The 18589-nt window shown below is 29.9% G+C and overlaps 2 protein-coding genes across 2 annotated transcripts; one reads left to right on the top strand and one right to left on the bottom strand.

Moving 5' to 3' along the window:
- The first annotated feature begins 1034 nt into the window (after positions 1-1034).
- LOC126847598 (uncharacterized) lies at positions 1035-4924 on the top strand. The gene is made up of 5 exons (XM_050587907.1): positions 1035-1086; positions 1400-1929; positions 2001-2142; positions 3275-3399; positions 4883-4924. Exons 2-5 carry the CDS (start codon positions 1690-1692, stop codon positions 4922-4924), a joined length of 549 nt encoding a protein of 182 aa, XP_050443864.1. The 5' UTR covers positions 1035-1086; positions 1400-1689.
- Positions 4925-15414: 10490 nt separating this feature from the next.
- LOC126847620 (uridine diphosphate glucose pyrophosphatase NUDT14-like) lies at positions 15415-17602 on the bottom strand. Its single transcript, XM_050587928.1, has 5 exons — positions 16979-17602; positions 16876-16919; positions 16023-16087; positions 15742-15955; positions 15415-15670 (listed from the first exon to the last, which is right to left on the bottom strand). Exons 1-5 carry the CDS (start codon positions 17057-17059, stop codon positions 15433-15435), a joined length of 642 nt encoding a protein of 213 aa, XP_050443885.1. The 5' UTR covers positions 17060-17602; the 3' UTR covers positions 15415-15432.
- Positions 17603-18589: the final 987 nt, after the last annotated feature.

The following is an 18589-nucleotide window of genomic DNA, read 5'->3' as shown; positions in this document are numbered from 1 at the left end:
TTCTACATGAGGTCACATTTTAGTTTAGTCCAAAGTGAGACCAATGTTAACTTAACTGCACTGGCTGTAGAAAGGATTGCATTATTAAGCATGACTGGGTAATCGAGGTTACGCAGAGACCATAGTATAAGTTGCTCAAGTTGCTTATAGACTTTGGTTCATTAATTTTTATTTTCTATTGGCTTGACCACAAGGTAATCATATTTAAAATGGGTTGGACGTTGGTATCGAGAAAGTGTCTTAAAAATGTTTTTTGTATATTGTGTGTAAATATTGAATAGACAAAAAGGGTGACATCGCTTTGCTGTGCTCTGTTTCGATATAAAGTAGATTAACTGGAAATCCGTCTAACGGAAAATGATACATTAGTTAGGTAAAACTTTTTTCGTTTGAACACAAGACCAACATGTAAAAACGTCTTACAAGACGTGCGCATTTTACTTAATTAAAAGTAACAACTATAATTTATTTAAAGTTAAAAAATTCTTTACACAGTTAAAAAAAACACAGTGTTGATGATGTACACTGGAAAATGTTCAAGTTAAAACTTTTGAAATAAATAAAAATTGAAATAACTCTAATATTGTTGCAATGTTTTAATGTTGCATCGATAATAACAAACATATTATTAAATCAATTATCTTTGTAAAATATTACAATTTCATGGATGAACAAATTACAACTCTATTGGCACGGCTCCTACACCACTAGATTTTTGGCTGCCATTACAATTATTCATAAATCCTTTCTATTAACTTGGAGTATCTATGTATAATACATATCTCTATGTTTAATCATTGGCACATAACATTCTGTAAGAAATATTGCATTTGCAGTTGAACATCCGTAAGTAAAGCAGTTGAGAATGAACTTCCAGGAAATATAATATTAAGAATGGAAAATACATTTTTGATGACCGTCGAGGATGCCTCTCCCAATGCTGCTGAAGTCGTTAAAGATGGAATAAAAAACTGCGATAGTAACATGTCTGTAAATATAAATGACGGAGTTCCTAAGTTCAGTGGCCGTCAAAATATCATGACCTACGACTGTGGGGATGTCCACAAAGACAAGATGCTATATCATGTAAGTTGTTTAAATCTGTAAGTATAATTAATTATTTTAATTTAGCTGATACCACAGCCAGGTGATAATGCTATGCAAACACAAGAAATGTATTGGACGCAAAAGTACAAATGTTTAGAAGAAAAGTACAATAAACTTCAACAAGATTTTAATAACTATCGAATCCATAGAAAAAGTCCTTGCAAGTTTGCTATAGTATACCTAATATAAATTATATTAACTTGATGTTTTTATCGATGTGCAAATTATGAGCTTTTGAATCCTTTTTTTTTTTTACATAAATTATGAACAAACTAATCTTAAGTTTTGTTAGGCGTTCAGGACAGTTATCAACAATGCAATTTGTATGGAACGGAAAAATGTTCTAAATACGTCCAAACCGAGCCTGTGCTTTTTAATAACCATAGAAAATTTGTTCCTGAAAAACTGTTTCCATTTAACAACGAATATTTAGTAGATGGTCCCAATAGAAGGGTTAATAACTTGACTTATGATCTAGTACATGGTGAAGATAAGCCGGATTTAGATAATCATCGGTGGAAACACGAAGGAAGCTTAGATAGAGACTTTTACGAGCTGAAGAAATCAAGACTAGAAGCTCTTATGAAACGCGTTGATTACGATACAAGTCGTGAATATTTTCTGTCGTCTTTGTCGCCAGCAAATGGAATAATTATTAATTTAGTACTTGGAAAATTAAAAGTAAACGAGCTGTTTAAAAACAATGATTTGTTGGATCAAATTAAACTCGACGTCAAAAATGTAGTAAATAAAAGACTGGAAGATTATTTTTCAGGCAAAGATAATGTTTTGACTCGGGAAAAGAACTTTGTCAACACTTCGGTAACAAAATTGTTTTATATTTAAATATAAAAATTAATGTAATTTGTATTTTTTTTTTTTTTTTTGCATAGAGCTTAAATGAAAAATATGATTCCACTAATGAAACAACAGCTGCCAATAATGAGGTTGCAGAAAAAAAACACCTCGAAAACAATGTTACTGTTATTTCAAAACTAAAAAAAACTTTGCGGTTTAAAAAACCTTTGTCGTCTGGTAAATGATTTAAACAATATAAACTTACTTTTCCTCTAATTATTACTTTTTAGACATTTAATTATACATATTTCATAGAAATTAAAACATGTGTTGATTATTTTCATAAAAAAAAATATATATAATTATGATACGTAGGTACATAGAAAGATATAAACTGTATTCTTAACACTATTTAATTGTGATTTGATATTCAATTGTCATTTGTTTTGAGACATATGGATGTTTATTTTTTTTTTTTATTAAATTCTACTTTTGTTGTTATTTTTTTAAGGTAGTTCTATACACACTGACATATTTTTAATTGAGTCTAGCCGGCTTCGATGATTTTCAAACAAAATAATTTTAATAATACAGACAGGTTTAATTTGTGTTTAACTTTATCGAAAAATCAAAGTCCTCTAACTTCGAAAAAGTCTACAAGTTCATGCCACCCTATTAAATTGTTAAATCGTCCATTACAATATTTAAATCAGAGTACCTACAGTTTTTAAGTAAAAACATTAATATTTTTAGAACCTGTATTACTTAACGATATTACATATTATACACTATATCAATAATTGTAAAAAATGTTTGTGCGTTGGTTCGGCTTAAGATTTAAGTATAGATTAACAAATAATAGTAATAGTATCGTAATAAGTTAGATTAGGTCATCATTAACTACATCATTGCAAAATAAATTCTTTTTTGCACTATCCCAAGTCAATTTTTACTATCAATATTTTAGTCAATTTATTTTTTACTAGGCTGTATCAAAAAAACTAACATACAGGAAATATATTTCTCCAACAAGTCTCCAAGCGCTGACTGTCACTTGTTGGACACTCCGTCACATCGGGCACCCTCTCTAAGCAGGAAATTGAGAAAATCAAAGAGTAAAACTTAAAAGAGTAGGTAAAACAAACTCTCATAGGCGACCGAACTGGTCAAGCGTTTAAGGAATAGCAAATCTTTTCAAATTATTATTTTGCATCTATATAAATATCTATCTATGTAAATAAACTGGAAATATTTTATTCTGGGATTTCTTGTATGATGTGTAAGATGCATCAGTTCTTACCACGTTTGCTCAAATTCTATGAACCAAGTGTTTTCCTAGGTATTTGATCAAAACGAACACATTTTTCAGAAGCTAACGCAGAAGTCCCGGCGAGAACTTTGAAAAAAACGAACTTTATACAAGAAATAAACAACTTTATAGTAGGTATCTTACAAACGACATTAGGTTCCAATTTACAGTACCAAATACAACCGGTGAATGGAAACATCTTGACATCACTTTGTTATCTAATCCTTAGTGCACTGTTCAAAGAGACAAATATTACATTAGTACCTTTTTTTATTAAAAAAAATTGTTCTTTTATATCTGTAAAAAAATAAAGTGTATTTTTATTTTTATAACTAATTCTCTCCTATATACCAAATAATTGAGTACTTAATAGATGTACTCAATGTATTTTTTCATCAATTTTTTTTTTTTCGGTTTGTTGTAAATATCAAATCAATTTTAATAATTGGTGATGGATATTTTAGCTTCGATGCAAAGCGAGAAGGTATTGGTTTTACTCTGATGTATGTTTTTTTTTTATCTGTATACACTGTAACTTCTTTAATACTGGACCAATTCCTTCGAATAGCAACTCTATAAATCGCAATTTTCATCTAGTTGGTACTTTGGGGGGGTAAAAGTTGAAAAAGTTTAACTCTTCACAGGCGAAAGTTGAAAAAACAAAAAAAAAAAACCGTACGAGTTTTTAAGTTAGAACTTTTACTGGCTATAGCTTCGAGAAAAAGAGTCGGATCGAGTTGAAATTTATAAGAAATATTTATTTAGTATGCCCGCGCACGTCAGTTATATCAAATTTGAATTTAACCCAATGCCCACCCCCCTAGGGGGGGTACAGGTTTTTTTGTTTTTCGGGGTTTTTAGCCGTAATTTTAAGACCTTTGGGTTGAAAATTTGCCAGTAGTTGGAACTCATATGTATCCATAACATATTAAACGGAAAAATAATTCGGCACTACAGTTTTTTTTTAATAGCCGGAAAACTGTGTTTTCGCAGATTGCGTATATTTTAACAAAAAACACTTAAAATCTTAAAAAAATTGTTATCAAATCATTAAAACAATTTTATGTAGATCTATGCAGAATGATACTATTGAGTTTTGTGCTCAAGTAACACTTTTGACTTTAAGTTGACACAAAGTTCAATTTTTTTTTTTTTTTACTTAAGTTCTTTCTGGCTGATTAAAATTGAGAACTGATAACAAATTCGTAATCACCGACCCCAAAAACATATAATTTGACCCCTTTTAATGCCTTTTTCACAAAAATCCAGAAAAATGTTTTAGCTTCGATGCAAAGCGAGAAGGTATTGGTTTTACTCTGATGTATGTTTTTTTTTATCTGTATACACGCACAAGTTTTGTACAAGTACAAACGCACTCTACCAGATGTGAGAAACGAAAAAAAAAAAGTATAATTTTTTGTTCTATTGGCATCATCGTGTGTACGAACGGCATATTGATGCGCGCTCTTATCTGCTCCGTAATGAATTATGAAATCAGTTATGATAGAAAATATTGTATGTCGTTTCAAATAGTATTTTTAAATCTCTACAAAAACGCTAGTTTTTATTCTGGTTGTAACTTGTATTGCGCTGTATAAAACTTTTATGACGTAGTTGATGTTTATTTTATCAATTTTCACTATTTAATAAAAAACAATTTGTCAACAGAATATAACTAACTGGGTGTGGATTTTATTAAGTCACAGTTGATATAAAATCGATTTGGACTTGAACTTTTTGCGGAATGACTGAATTTAATTTAAGTAACTAATTTAATTTTAATTGGCAGCCATTACGTGAGAAATGATAACATGAGTTGTTTATACTATTGTGTATAGTTGTTGTAATTATCAATTTTCGAGACAAAATAATATTCGATCGTGACCATATAAACGCCCGATCGCGTTATCAACTGTCCACCGTCTTATGTACACGGTACAGGTGGGAACGAAAAACCCCTTATCGGCCCGAGCCGGTCATGGAGTGTGAGAGAGAGGTCGGGGGGTGATGACATTTGTAGGTAGTTGCCAGTCAGTATTCGATAATTCAATTATCAGTTATTGATTTAAAATTGATCCGGAGTGTCAATCCGCTGTCGTTCCGAGTATTATTATTTTTATTTACATATTGTAAAAAAAAAGTGAACTCTTCCTTTCATTTTCCTGGTATTCTTCTTTTAAAAATCGGGTTTCCTCTGACCTAATCTCACAAGTGCACATTCAAGTGCATAAAACAATTATTATTAGTAAAAATTGCTTACCTATACATTTTCAGTACATCTTTTCTTGAAATTATTGAAATTTAATATCTGTCCAGGTCGGCGTTCCTCAGATAGCCAACAAAAAAATTGCTCTCACCTCTCCCTTTTGTTACTAAAAAGTATAAATAATAATTTATAACCAATAATGATTATCTTGACTTGCCCAGAAAAATCACTATTTCATTTTCCTTCTTCCACCTTGGTCACAATAAATATTATCTTCTTTTCTACTTTTATTTCTATTAAACCTATTTCAAACTTCTCACGAAAAAAACCTGAATATTCATAAATTTGTTGTAAATTAATTAAAAAAAAAAAAAAACCAGTACAGTGGGGTCGGGGCATAGTGGGGACGGAGCATAGTGGGGACGGGGAGGTCACAGGTTTATAGGAATTTTTAAATCTGAAAGTGATAAAATCACTTTCGAAAAAACGCTTCGATGCAAATCGGTAGTTAGTATTTTCAAGGCAGTACAATCTAAACCAAGCACAGTGTAAGCTAGGAAAGTTAGAAAGTAATAAATTGAATCGGCCATTTCAAAAACGACTTAAGTCACCGATTTTTCAAAACTGTCTTTTTATCAAATGTAATAATTACATACTTAGCTACGTATTCTGTGTGAAAACTCAATTTGTCAGACTCATATTTAATACAAATGTTGAGTACAAGAAATTTGAATCACTGCAAAATATATTTATGAAGTTTCTTGTGGCTAGTGTAATATTTCAAATTTGTGACTTGTGTCGTTTTTTAAATGACTGATAAAATTACAAAATAGAAGCATCAAAGCGTTTATTTGAAAGCGATTTTATTCAATTTTATCACTTTTATTTATAATAATTCTTGTAGACCTGTGACCTCTCCGTTTCCTCATTGCTTTGATTACATTATGCCAATACTCTACTATACTAGTCCTCTCGGATAAAATCGCTTGTACTCAACATTTGTATTAAATATGAGTCTGACAAATTGAGTTTTCACACAGAATACGTAGCTAAGTATATAATTATTACATTTGATAAAAAGACAGTTTTGAAAAATCGGTGACCTAAGTCGTTTTTGAAATGGCCGATTCAATTTATTACTTTCTAACTTTCCTAGCTTACACTGTGCTTGGTTTAGATTGTACTGCCTTGAAAATACTAACTACCGATTTGCATCGAAGCGTTTTTTCGAAAGTGATTTTATCACTTTCAGATTTAAAAATTCCTATAAACCTGTGACCTCCCCGTCCCCACTATGCTCCGTCCCCACTATGCCCCGACCCCACTGTACTGGTTTTTTTTTTCTGTACTTAAATAAAAAATATAAAATATGTATATATAAAAAAAAAATATGCTGTATAAAAATCATTACAAAGTAAATCCTATAATATTCATAATTTTGTAAATTCATTGTAATATTCTATCAACGGCCGGCGGAAAGATATATCGTTCAGAACTAGTGTCAGAATTCAAAGATGCGATACCACCCAAAGATTCGACCATCAACGAGTGTGAGTATTATTTTGATGGCTTAGTGCACACTTGTTATAACTTATAAGTCATAAAATTGAAATTGTTCAAGAGAGAGAATTAAATTTTTTACTTTTAATAAGATTTTACTACAAAGTTTTCATTGTAAATGTAAATATCACAACAAATATAAATTTGAGATTTGAATAATTTTTATAAAAAAATAAAACGCATTCAATGTTCTACCGATTGGTATCAAAAAGTGTATTTTGGAATAAAGTGGACTAAGCCGTCGATTCGAAACAGTTTACTTTTCAATACTGTTTATTTTAATTGCACCTACTGTTGAAATTACTTACGGGGTTGGTGCAAATATTATCGAGACTAAAGTAGGCTAGCAAAACGGTTTGTGTTGTATGAAAACCTGTATTTTCTAATCAGCTATTGTTTCAATATTAAATTATAACAAACTAATTTATTTAACACGAGTCGTAACAGTTTAAATGTGCAAAAATTTAATCTGAGATAGGTTATATTGATCAAATTTTCATAACTAACGTTTTATTTAAGTTGGGAGATGTAGTAAGCACACGCTTACTTATTATATTATTATGTATTTATGTACTTATTATATGCACGTCATTACGACATACACTTTTCAGGTTTCATATTATTTCCTTGACTAGCTGTTTGCAACCTGCGTAATTAACTACTTTGTTTTATGTTGTTAATACTAGTTTCTCTTGTTTTCTAAACCTATTTTATGTTGTTTGTTACAATTTACTAATTTACATATTACTATATAAACTTATCTATTTCTCTGTACAATCGTCAGTCTTCAGCCAGTCAGTTAAAACGCAGTTTACACAGTGCTCATTAAAACAGTTAAAGTTATTTTTCAAAAAGTGTTTTTATTTATAAAAGTCTACATTTGTTTCTCATATACTTTATGTACCTATGTAAAATCCCTTTCCGGGCTTAAAAGTTGTTCGGACTGCGATCTTCAACCTGCGTTCTTCGCAAACTGAGACGAACACCACCGTCGTTCGAAGCACCGACATCCTGACAAGTCAACACTGTCCCTAACGTTGAACGACCGATCATCGTCTAACGTTAGCACAGCACCGCCAGAAGCTCTCACCGCTCCAGCGAACCGCAAAACCCAAGTCGTTCTTGGTCAACGCAAAGCATCTTTGCAAGTAAGTCGTTGTTAAAACCCAACTCTGTTATGTCGGTGCCAAGTTCACAGACACTTGTCAGTCACCGCAAAATCCAAAAATGATTTTTCGGTCAACGCTCAGATTCTATCTGACCGCTGGGAAACCCGAGTGGTTTTTTTTTTTTTTTTTTAATAAAATACACTCTGTCGACGATAAAACGTCGCAGTGTTAATTACATTCGTGTAATTAACAGTATCTCATCCGAACACGTTGTCACGGAAGCAGTCAAACAAGATCACGGAGAAATCAACGACAAATCCACTGGCAAGCAGTTGAATACGACGAGGACCTGTTGCGGGTTAAATTAATTAAATTCGATTCTAAGTACACCAAAATGGCATAAATTCTCACTTTCAATAACGCTATTAAAATGCTACCGAGTTTTTCGGGTGGTTCCGAAGGTGATCTGGCCTGTTTCGAATCAAAATGTAAATTTGTTATGGCCGACATAGATAATCAATAATACGCTGATAAATTAACAAATAACCACTGATTTTTAGTATGTAATTTGTGAAAAATAGAATAAGATAAATTTAAACGTTGGAGGATATGACAATTAGAAGGGAAATATCGTGGACTTTGGAATAATGTGATCTCACAAGTAGGTTTTAAATTTGTAGGATGTAGTATTTGGATTTCTGGACATAGCAAAAAAGAAGTGGATGTCTTACATCTTAATAGGTCCAATGCGGGGTAACTAGTATAATACCTATTCATGCGATCTGCTTATAGCTAAATAGTGGGAAGAAGGTTTAACATAAACATATATTTTATTACTGAATACAATGTTAAATGAGTTTGATAAACTAACGGTAGTTTAATTAAAAGTACAATACTGTTATTAGTAGCAAATATACAGGTAAATCTGTCCCTGATGGAACAGAAACCTTGATATCTCTTAGATTGTTAATAAATTCTTGTCTATTTAATAAATAAGGATGAATATGTCCTGTCGAAGCGTAATTTAATACGTCTGCTGAGATAGTTGTGTTGTGCATGTATGCACCAAGAATTAATTTAATGTGAGTATTATGGTCTCCCATAATGTTAGCAAAAGAATATTCTGACATTTCCTTACTCATATTAGACATTGAAGTTGACAAAAAAGAAATAGAAGAATTAAGAAATATATGTTCTTTTTGTAATAATTTAATAATTTTAGTTTGTTTTCTTAACAAGCTTTAAGGTATTTATATTTTGGTTTTCTAGTGTAGATATATATTTTCGTCACAAACCCCAAATAAATTATTATGATATATTATTATAATTTATTAAATGCCATGCGCTTCGACAAGGTTAGTTTGTCTCCCCTGCTTTGGGAACGGCCCAATGCAGAAGCTACAAATATCCTGTTTTAACCGAAGCTCAGAAATTATAACGTAAAAAATGCCATTGTGATGCACATCATATAACCCTTGATTGATATAATTTTATTGTTTACTCCCAACAGGTCCAATAACAACCGTCGAACTCACCACACCATGTGACTATAATATTTTGTCCTATGTTATAATTGATATAAGATGTAATAAAGCTACTATTTAAGTTTGCTTTACCTTCAAAAAGGCTGTCGTAAAGTTCATTAAGTGCTGCTGCTAATTATTTATCCGGTTTATTTTTAAAAATTCTTTCTAACATGATTACGGTTGGTTTTAAATGTTTCTGTATGGAAAATAATGGGTGAACCAGACAATTTGTGTACTGAATACCGCTGTAAAGAGTTGCTGATAGCTCCTGATATTAAAACAAGATTATTTTTGTTAAGATTAGTAAACTCGAAGTCCACGACTAAGAAGTTGACTTGTGGTCTAAAAAAAAAAAATAAAAGTAAAAAAATATTATATAATTGTGAATAATGTTATTGTCGACAAGAATCTTTTGCTAATGAAAGAGAATATAGAAACAAAAATGCTTAATAACTTATAATGGAAGAAAAAAAAACAAAATTTAATGAATTCTTTCATTAATCTTTATTGTTTAAGATATTATACAATTCTTCAGTTTTTAGCTTTTCAAAACATACTAGTTCTTTTAGTTTATCGGTTTTATTTCCGAACATGTGGAGTAGTTGTTTTTCGGGTATAAAGGAATTTTACTGTGTATAAAAAAAAATGTTGAATTTTAGAATTGAGCAAGAAAATACGACAAGAACTAGTAATGCGGGATAGAGAGAAGAAGAAAGAAAAATAATAATTGTTTTAATCGTAAAATCTTTTTATGTTATTGACGTGAACCCGTTTTTCACGTCTTCCTTGTAATATAGTAACGTTTCCGTTATGTATGTATTTGTGTAACGATAAATGGGCCCAGCCAAAGGTCCTCTAATGAATGCTTTTTGTTTTGGTTTTTTATTAGAATCTTAACTCCCATCTGAAAAACCGGTTCGCGTGCGGATTTGTCATAATAATCTTCGTTTTTATTTTTTTATTTAAGAAGATTATCAAAATGATATCCTCCTTCCTGCTCCTGTCTCTCGTGAATATTATATTGATGTAATTCCCCTTACAAATATTGTACCTCTTACCGACAATTCATTAATTAATTACCCTATTACAGTACTTTCTGATTATATATCTATTCATAATCTTAACGATTTATTAAAACTAAAATCTAATTGTATACAGCCAGAGCACGTTCGATCGTACTCTCTTTTTATTACCGTTCTTATTATATTATTAATTGGTAACCTAATTTTCTTTCTTATTTTTATTACTGTCAAATTACTCACTAATAAAACACCCACAATCGAAGGAACAGCAGAAGAATTAACTGAACTTCACAATAATACAGATGATTGTAATAATACAGCTAACCATTACATTTCACCTATTGTATTAAATCCCAACTCTTCTGCAACAAATGTAATTAATACAAGTCACTATGACATACTTCATTCTAGTACTATGTACTCGGTCTATCCGAGACTTTAATTTTGTATGTATTTGTTTTGTTTAATTGGTATTAACTATTGTTTGTATATATATACTTATGTATAGGTGATGGATGTTATTTTAGATTAGTATTGTTTACTATTGTCTATCATTGCATTATTGTATTATAATTATTGTCTATTATTGTTCTTCTCTGTTTATTTTGTTAAATTTTTTTTTTTTGGGGAAAACCCATTGTTTTTAGTGTCTTTCTATTTTGTGGTGGGGGTGTAGTAAGCACACGCTTACTTATTATATTATTATGTATTTATGTACTTATTATGTACTTACGTCATTACGACATACACTTTTCAGTTTCATATTATTTCCTTGACTAGCTATTTGCAACCTGCGTATTTAACTACTTTGTTATAAGTCGTTAATACTAGTTTCTCTTGTTCTAAACCTATTTTATGTTGTTTGTTACAATTAACTAATTTACACATTACTATATAAACTTATCTATTTCTCTGTACAATTGTCAGTCTTCAGCCAGTCAGTTAAAACGCAGTTTACACAGTGCTCATTAAAACAGTTAAAGTTATTTTTCAAAAAGTGTTTTTATTTATAATAGTCTACATTTGTTTCTCATATACTTTATGTACCTATGTAAAATCCCTTTCCGGGCTTACTACAGAGAGGAAAATTGATTGCTTTCATTCAAAGTTTTTGATTTTATCACCAAATATGACAAAATGAAAAACAGTTAATCTACGACTGCTAGAATATTTTTCAATTCTCAAATTATGATAAATAGAATCTTTTGTGCAACTTTATTGGCTTTAGCAAAAAACGTATGGTCTAATATTATATAGTTGGTTGTTAAACCCGCTATACGAAAAAGTTCTAGACATTTTTCAACAGTTCACCATTTAACATATGACAATTCTTAGAAACAAAAGTTCTTTAAAAACAGTTTTACGGGAATATGTATTTTTTAATCATAAAAGTAAAAATTCTACATCAATTTTTCTGAAATAAAATTTACACATTATTATCAGTATCGACGCTATTTAGGTACACAGGTGTTATATGCATAACCTTCTACACCCTTCACATAAACGCACAACTACACATAAGCACATTTATTACTCATATTATAATGATGTCACTCTGTTAAATATAAAATAACCGCACATCTATTATAATTGTGAAACGTGACTCATGGTCAGTAATTAAAACACACCAGTATAATTGTCTAGCACAATGATTGGATGGAATTGTAAATGTATGTTTCATATACAGAAGCTTTTCGGTTTCCGTTCCGCTTAATTAAACTATATGGGAAAAATATGTTATTACCATTTTATCGCAAGTTAACACTAATTAAAATAATCATCCGATGTGCGTCCGCTGTGGCGTCCGCCCATCAATAAGCTAAAGCCTACACAAATTCCCACAATAATACATTACACAAATTATCATGTCCATATAAATAGGAGTGGGATCCATTGCTAAACCAGACGAATTACCAGACTCAACTAGTATACTACTCTGTGACAGATTGTCCATTTTTATGTTTTACAAGTGTTAATAAAAAATCAAACTTATATTTTAAAAGTCTTCAATTATTTAAAATACATCTTCCTGAATTGGTTTCGACTTTGAACAACAAATACATTTCTTAATAGTTCTGGTACCAGTAATCAGAACTATTACACAGGGCTGTAACTACCTAATCATTATTCTTGCTACAATGACAATTACCTACCTATATCGATAGCCACAAATTATTTGCCAATAAAATAACATTAGTAATCGTTTAAAGGACTGCAACTCTGTACATCCGTTTTAAAATGTTACTTTTAATCACCATTTTGGTATCATAGAATGACCATTATCCTTACTTTTTGTATTTTAACTTCGACGTGGACCTTAATCAGGTCCACATCGCTATTGGTCTATTGGTTTTGCAACGATGTGCACTTATTTTTTTGTGTCTGTACCCACTGTTTTTTTTTGTTGGGTAAAAATATAAATTGGTAACAAAATTTCGAAATCAGCGTCTCGAAAAACATAGTTTGACCGCCTTTGTAGTCTTTTTACACTAGAATTCAGAAAAATGTGACCTAATAATGTGAATAAAAGCACAGAAAAATAGTATTTTTAATTTTCGATGCAAAACATGTTTTGTGTTGAGTTGTTATTTGTCAAATAAAGTTGAAAATATCTTAGTCGATAACACGTTTTATAATGTTTTTTTTAATTTTAATTGCCACTTTAAAGTATTCAAATAAAAAAACACTGATCCTATCAGAATATTCATATTTTACAAATTAAAATAATATCCCTTAATAATAATTATTATTTCATTCGTTGCAATCATCTTTTTTTTTTACCATTCTTCTTGACAACATTATTGTTTTTACAATCAACCTTTACTTTGGTGCTCTTTCTGCAAATGCACTGAAGTAGACAACGAGATTTTGACAATCAATTGTTACCTTTTCACGGCCGCCGAACTTAAGAACTCTGTCATTTATATTTACAGACATGTTACTATCGCAGTTTTTTATTCCATCTTCAACGACTTCAGCAACATTGGCAGAGGCGTCCTCAACGGTCATCAAAAATGTATTTTCCATTCTTAATATTATATTTCCTGGAAGTTCATTCTCAACTGCTTTACTTACGGATGTTCAACTGCAAGTTAATAGAAAGGATTTATGAATAATTGTAATGGCAGCCAAAAATCTAGTGGTGTAGAAGCCGTGCCAATAGAGTTGTAATTTGTTCTTCCATGAAAGTGTAATATTTTACAAAAATAATTGATTTAACAATATGTTTGTTATTATCGACGCAACATTAAAACATTACAACAATGTTAGAGTGATTTCAATTTTTATTTATTTCAAGAGTTTTAACTTGAACATTTTCCCAAAGATCTAATAACATCAACACTAAGGGTTTTAACTGTCTTAACTTATATTTGTTTCATTTTCATTAAATAAAATGCTTAAGTCTTGTATTAAGTTTTTACATGTCGGCCTTTTGTTCAAATGGAAAAAGTTCCTTCCTGCTTCTTAGTTCTTACTAAAAAAAGTTAAACCTAATCAAATGATCCTTCACTATTAGATGGAATTGCATTTATTCTACTTAAAATTGAACAGAGCAAAAGAAAGTGATGTCGCTCCCTTTCTCTATTAAATATTTACCCACAATATCCAAATAACATTGTAAAGACACACTTTCTCGATACCGACCCGTATTAAATATGATTACCCCCTTGTGGACAAACCAATAGAATAGAAGATTCAAATTAATGAAATACTTATAAGTACTTTATTAAACTAATTATAAGTAAAATGCTAGTCATGCTTAATAATCAAATTCTTTCTACAGCCATTGCAGTTAAGTACATCAACACCGCAGTTTTAAAAAAACCATAACTATAAATAAATCATGGATCGAGTAAAATGCACTCTACGTACTACAACTGAAATTGTTTATAGTATTTCTTTTTGTTTATTTGGACTCTTAAAATATTTTCTAACCAGTTACACAGGCAACTTATACTTTGGTCTCCGCGTAACCTTGATTAATTTGTTTATGATTTGCAGTCATAAATAATTGTTCTTAGGTCGGGTTGTGTTCCATATAATTTAATTTGATATATATTAAATTTGATTTGGTTCTTTCAATTTTTTCAGCTCAAATAGATGTCTATGTCTTGGACAAAGTTAAACTCAATTCTTTTAATATTAAAGGTAGAAGATGAATACGAGATAGGTAACAGAGGTGTAATTTTTTTCTATATTTTTATTACATTTTCCTAATTATCTAGTTAACTACTTTCGGCGTTCGTCAATTAAAGACTCCTAGTGGGAAAACGCAAAAAAATGTTTTTAAATTTTAAGTTATATGACTGTACAACATGAGTACATTTCAATCATAAGATGTTTAATTTTAAATCATTGAACAACAACATAAGTTCTTAAATAGCGTAATATGTAGAAAAAAAATAAATGCCTTTTATAGTATCTATTATATATTAGGTATTAACCACCTCTCAGCTTCCTACCTAAAACACTTTTATGTAAGGACGTTCGAAGAGTGGAAAATTATTATCCAAATTATTGTAAGTTCTTTTTTGGCTTCCGTTGATCGAGTACTGCAAATTAGAAAACATTAATATTAAGAAATGACAAAATTAAAAATATATAACAAGTAGTTCATTTGAATTAAAATACATGATTTAAACTTTAAAACATTGAACAACGTTTAGTTATTAGATTACAAAAATAAACAACAAAATGTAGAATATAAGATGTGTTGTGAAAAAAAAAAAACTAAAGAATTATGCATATTAATATTATATATAAATATATTATTTTTAATATAAATAATATTTTATCACATGTTAAGGACTATTTTATTTGTTAAAAACCACATTAGGCCAAAAAGAAGACTAGTTGATCCGTTTAATACATCGGATTGTGTAACAATATCTCTTATTTGCGGAATAGTGTATTCCACGACGTCAATGTCTTCTCCTTCATTTTCAACGCCACCTCCATCAGAAACTTTCATATGATCAGTCACTTCTGTGTAAAAATATGTTTGAGTTGTTCCAGTGATGCTTAAGCCGGATCTAGTGAAAAAACGTGAAAAAATTGAATTAAATAATTTAAAGCAATTATTTATTTCAAGTTGGGGACTTGCCTGCAACTAATGATTTTTTGTAAATCTGAAACTTTGATTTCGTAGCCACATTCTTCTCGTACTTCATCAACAGCTATTTCTTCTAAGGATTTGTTTTTGTCTACAATACCAGCACAAAATTCTACTGTTAACCCATTTGTAGGTGGATACTTCTCAGTATCAATTGGTCCTTCTGCAGGTCTATCAAAAGCCGGGATACATTTATAGTACACAGCTAAAACGTAAACATAATGGTCTTTTTATAATATTAGTAGCAATATAAAAAGCAATTGTTGTATTACCCGGTCGAAATTGTTTCACACATACTAAAGTATTTCTGTTTCTGTTGTAAATTATAATAAAAACACTGCAAAGAAAAAACAATAATAATTACACATTTTATTACTGTCCTTGTTTTATTTTATTTAGTAAACTTTAATAATGAATCTAAAAATAAAAGGAAATATATTTTTCTGTTTGAGTTGTAATTACAAACATATGATCTTTAAAATTAGTACATTACAGTAGATTTTTATTTTCCAGTAAGAGGAGGGGTTAGATTGGTATAGACAAATTTGAAAAATTAGATGGCCTGAATGTAAAATAAAATATGAAAATTCTGGTTTAAATCAATATGGTATGATTATACAATCCTTATGTACATATATAATAATTCAACATTAAAATACTTTTACATTCATATAACTATTTAATTATAAGAACAGTTTCTTTAATTTTTAAATTATAATATAGTGTATACCATACTGTGTTCTAAATATATTTATGATCAGAAGTGTTATAATTTCATTTGAGTTTTAAGGGGATTGGAGGCAGTCAATGTTTTGGATATATTAGACCTAAAATTTTGAATTTTTCAAATTTCTTAAATTTTTAGTAATCACTTCATTGACTTTTTTAAGTAATAGACAGTTATTAAAAAATCGACTTCTACGATTACCTGGAAAAAAGGTCGATCAGCTCAATTATTTTTATAGAATTAAATGTGAAATCATTAATGAACTCTGAGCTTAACCCAAATTTACCCGACAAATTTGGTTTAAAATACAGATAATAAACATTTTATGAAAATTATCAGCTAACTGAGACTTGTTTAAGGATCAAACGACTAAGAGACAACCATAATATTATTCTTACCCATCGTGGCAATCCATCAAGTCCCATTTAATGTCTTTTTCTCCCTAGACATACGCATACATCAGGGTTGAAAAAAACAATGCTGCTAGGTATTTTTTTTTACTTGCTTAAACATCAAAGAAAATGGCTTGATGTAATTCGACTCGGTGAATTTCACAGCCCTCATTTCACTAATTGGCTTCATAATTTGCTCAGTTACAATACTTATTTATCAATTAAACTTCGCTTAAAATTATAAATGTGATCAGCTGTCACTGTAGGAGAAATAAGCAGCTAATGAATTACTAGCAACTTTTTGGTATATATCTTAACCTTTGTTCGACTAAGTGATATGATGTATGTGCAACGTTCAAATTAGAACTAAATGATAAATTCAAAATAGTTTAAGGGCCTAAATTCTCTATGAATTGTTTGAAGCCAGTTATTAAAAACTACAATATTAGCCAGAAACTTGATGTTTTAATGTACTTTTTTATTTTTAATATACTAGCCACTTTAGATACTAGCTTGTTCCTGATTGTTAATATACTATATCATTATATTATATAATTCCACCACTACTCTAAATTTATATGGTACTCCAACGAGACATGAAAATGTTCTTTCGTGGTTGCAGACTCGGCTGAAAAACTTTTTTTCGGTTACGTGCCAAAGCTAAGACATAAAAATGTCAAAAAAATTATTATAAACTATTCCAAATTACAATCACAGACTCCGATTGTCTTGTATTTTCATATTTAATCGAGGATGACTTCATAGTAACACGTTTTTGGATGTTCGACCTAATTTTATTGAATACAGGGTACTTTGGACTAAACTAAAATGTGACTTTTTGTAGAAATAAATGTTTCCTTTTACACAATAAAAATCCACGTACTGAGATAGGTCTTAAACTTAATAAACATTTTCCTAAAGACATAAGTACATCAACAGTGTGGTTTTAAAAACCATAACTATAAATAAATCATGGATCGAGTAAAGTGCATTCTACGTACAACTGAAATTGTTTATAGTATTTCTTTTTATGTATTGTGACTCTTAATCTACTTTCTAAGCATTTACAATTTGTTCACAATGTGCAGGTGTAAATAATTGTTCCTAGGTCTGGTTGTGTTTTATGTAATTGAATTTGATATATATAATATATTTTATTTGGTTCTTTCAATTTTTTCAGGCATAATAGTATTTATCACTCACCAAATAACGCCATTAGATTTTGTCGATTCCTGGCTAAGTAGATGCCTATGTCTTGCACAAAGTTAAACTCAATCCTTTAAATAGTTAAGATAGAAAATGAATATGAGATAACAAAGGAGTAAGTTTTTCTATATTTTTATTATTTTCCTAATTATCTAGTTAATTACTTTCGGCTTTCGTCAATTAAAGACTCCTAGTGGGAAAACGCAAAAAAAATATATCAAATTTTAAGTTATATGACTGTACAACATGATTACATTTCAATCATAAGACATTCAATTTTAAAACTTTGAACAACAACATAAGTTCTTAAATAGCATAATTTGTATCGTGACTGAGAAAAAGTGTAAATGGCTTTTATAGTCTCTATTATATATTATTAAATTTAACCACTTCTCAGCTTCTAACATAAAACACTTTTTTAGTCCAAACCTTTACAGTCTAAACCAATCACAGTCCAAACTAGGACAGTAAGAAATTATCAAAATTGGGTCCAGTATCCATAGATTCCTAATAC

Source organism: Adelges cooleyi, unplaced genomic scaffold, assembly GCF_023614345.1.
Source record: "Adelges cooleyi isolate 19-005CV unplaced genomic scaffold, UGA_ACOO_1.1 ACOO_flye_CR_arks_rails_tigmint_CR_PRNA_11, whole genome shotgun sequence".
Taxonomy (NCBI): Eukaryota; Metazoa; Arthropoda; class Insecta; order Hemiptera; family Adelgidae; genus Adelges; species Adelges cooleyi.
Note: the sequence above shows the minus strand (reverse complement) of the source record. Positions and strands in the feature narration are given on the sequence as shown.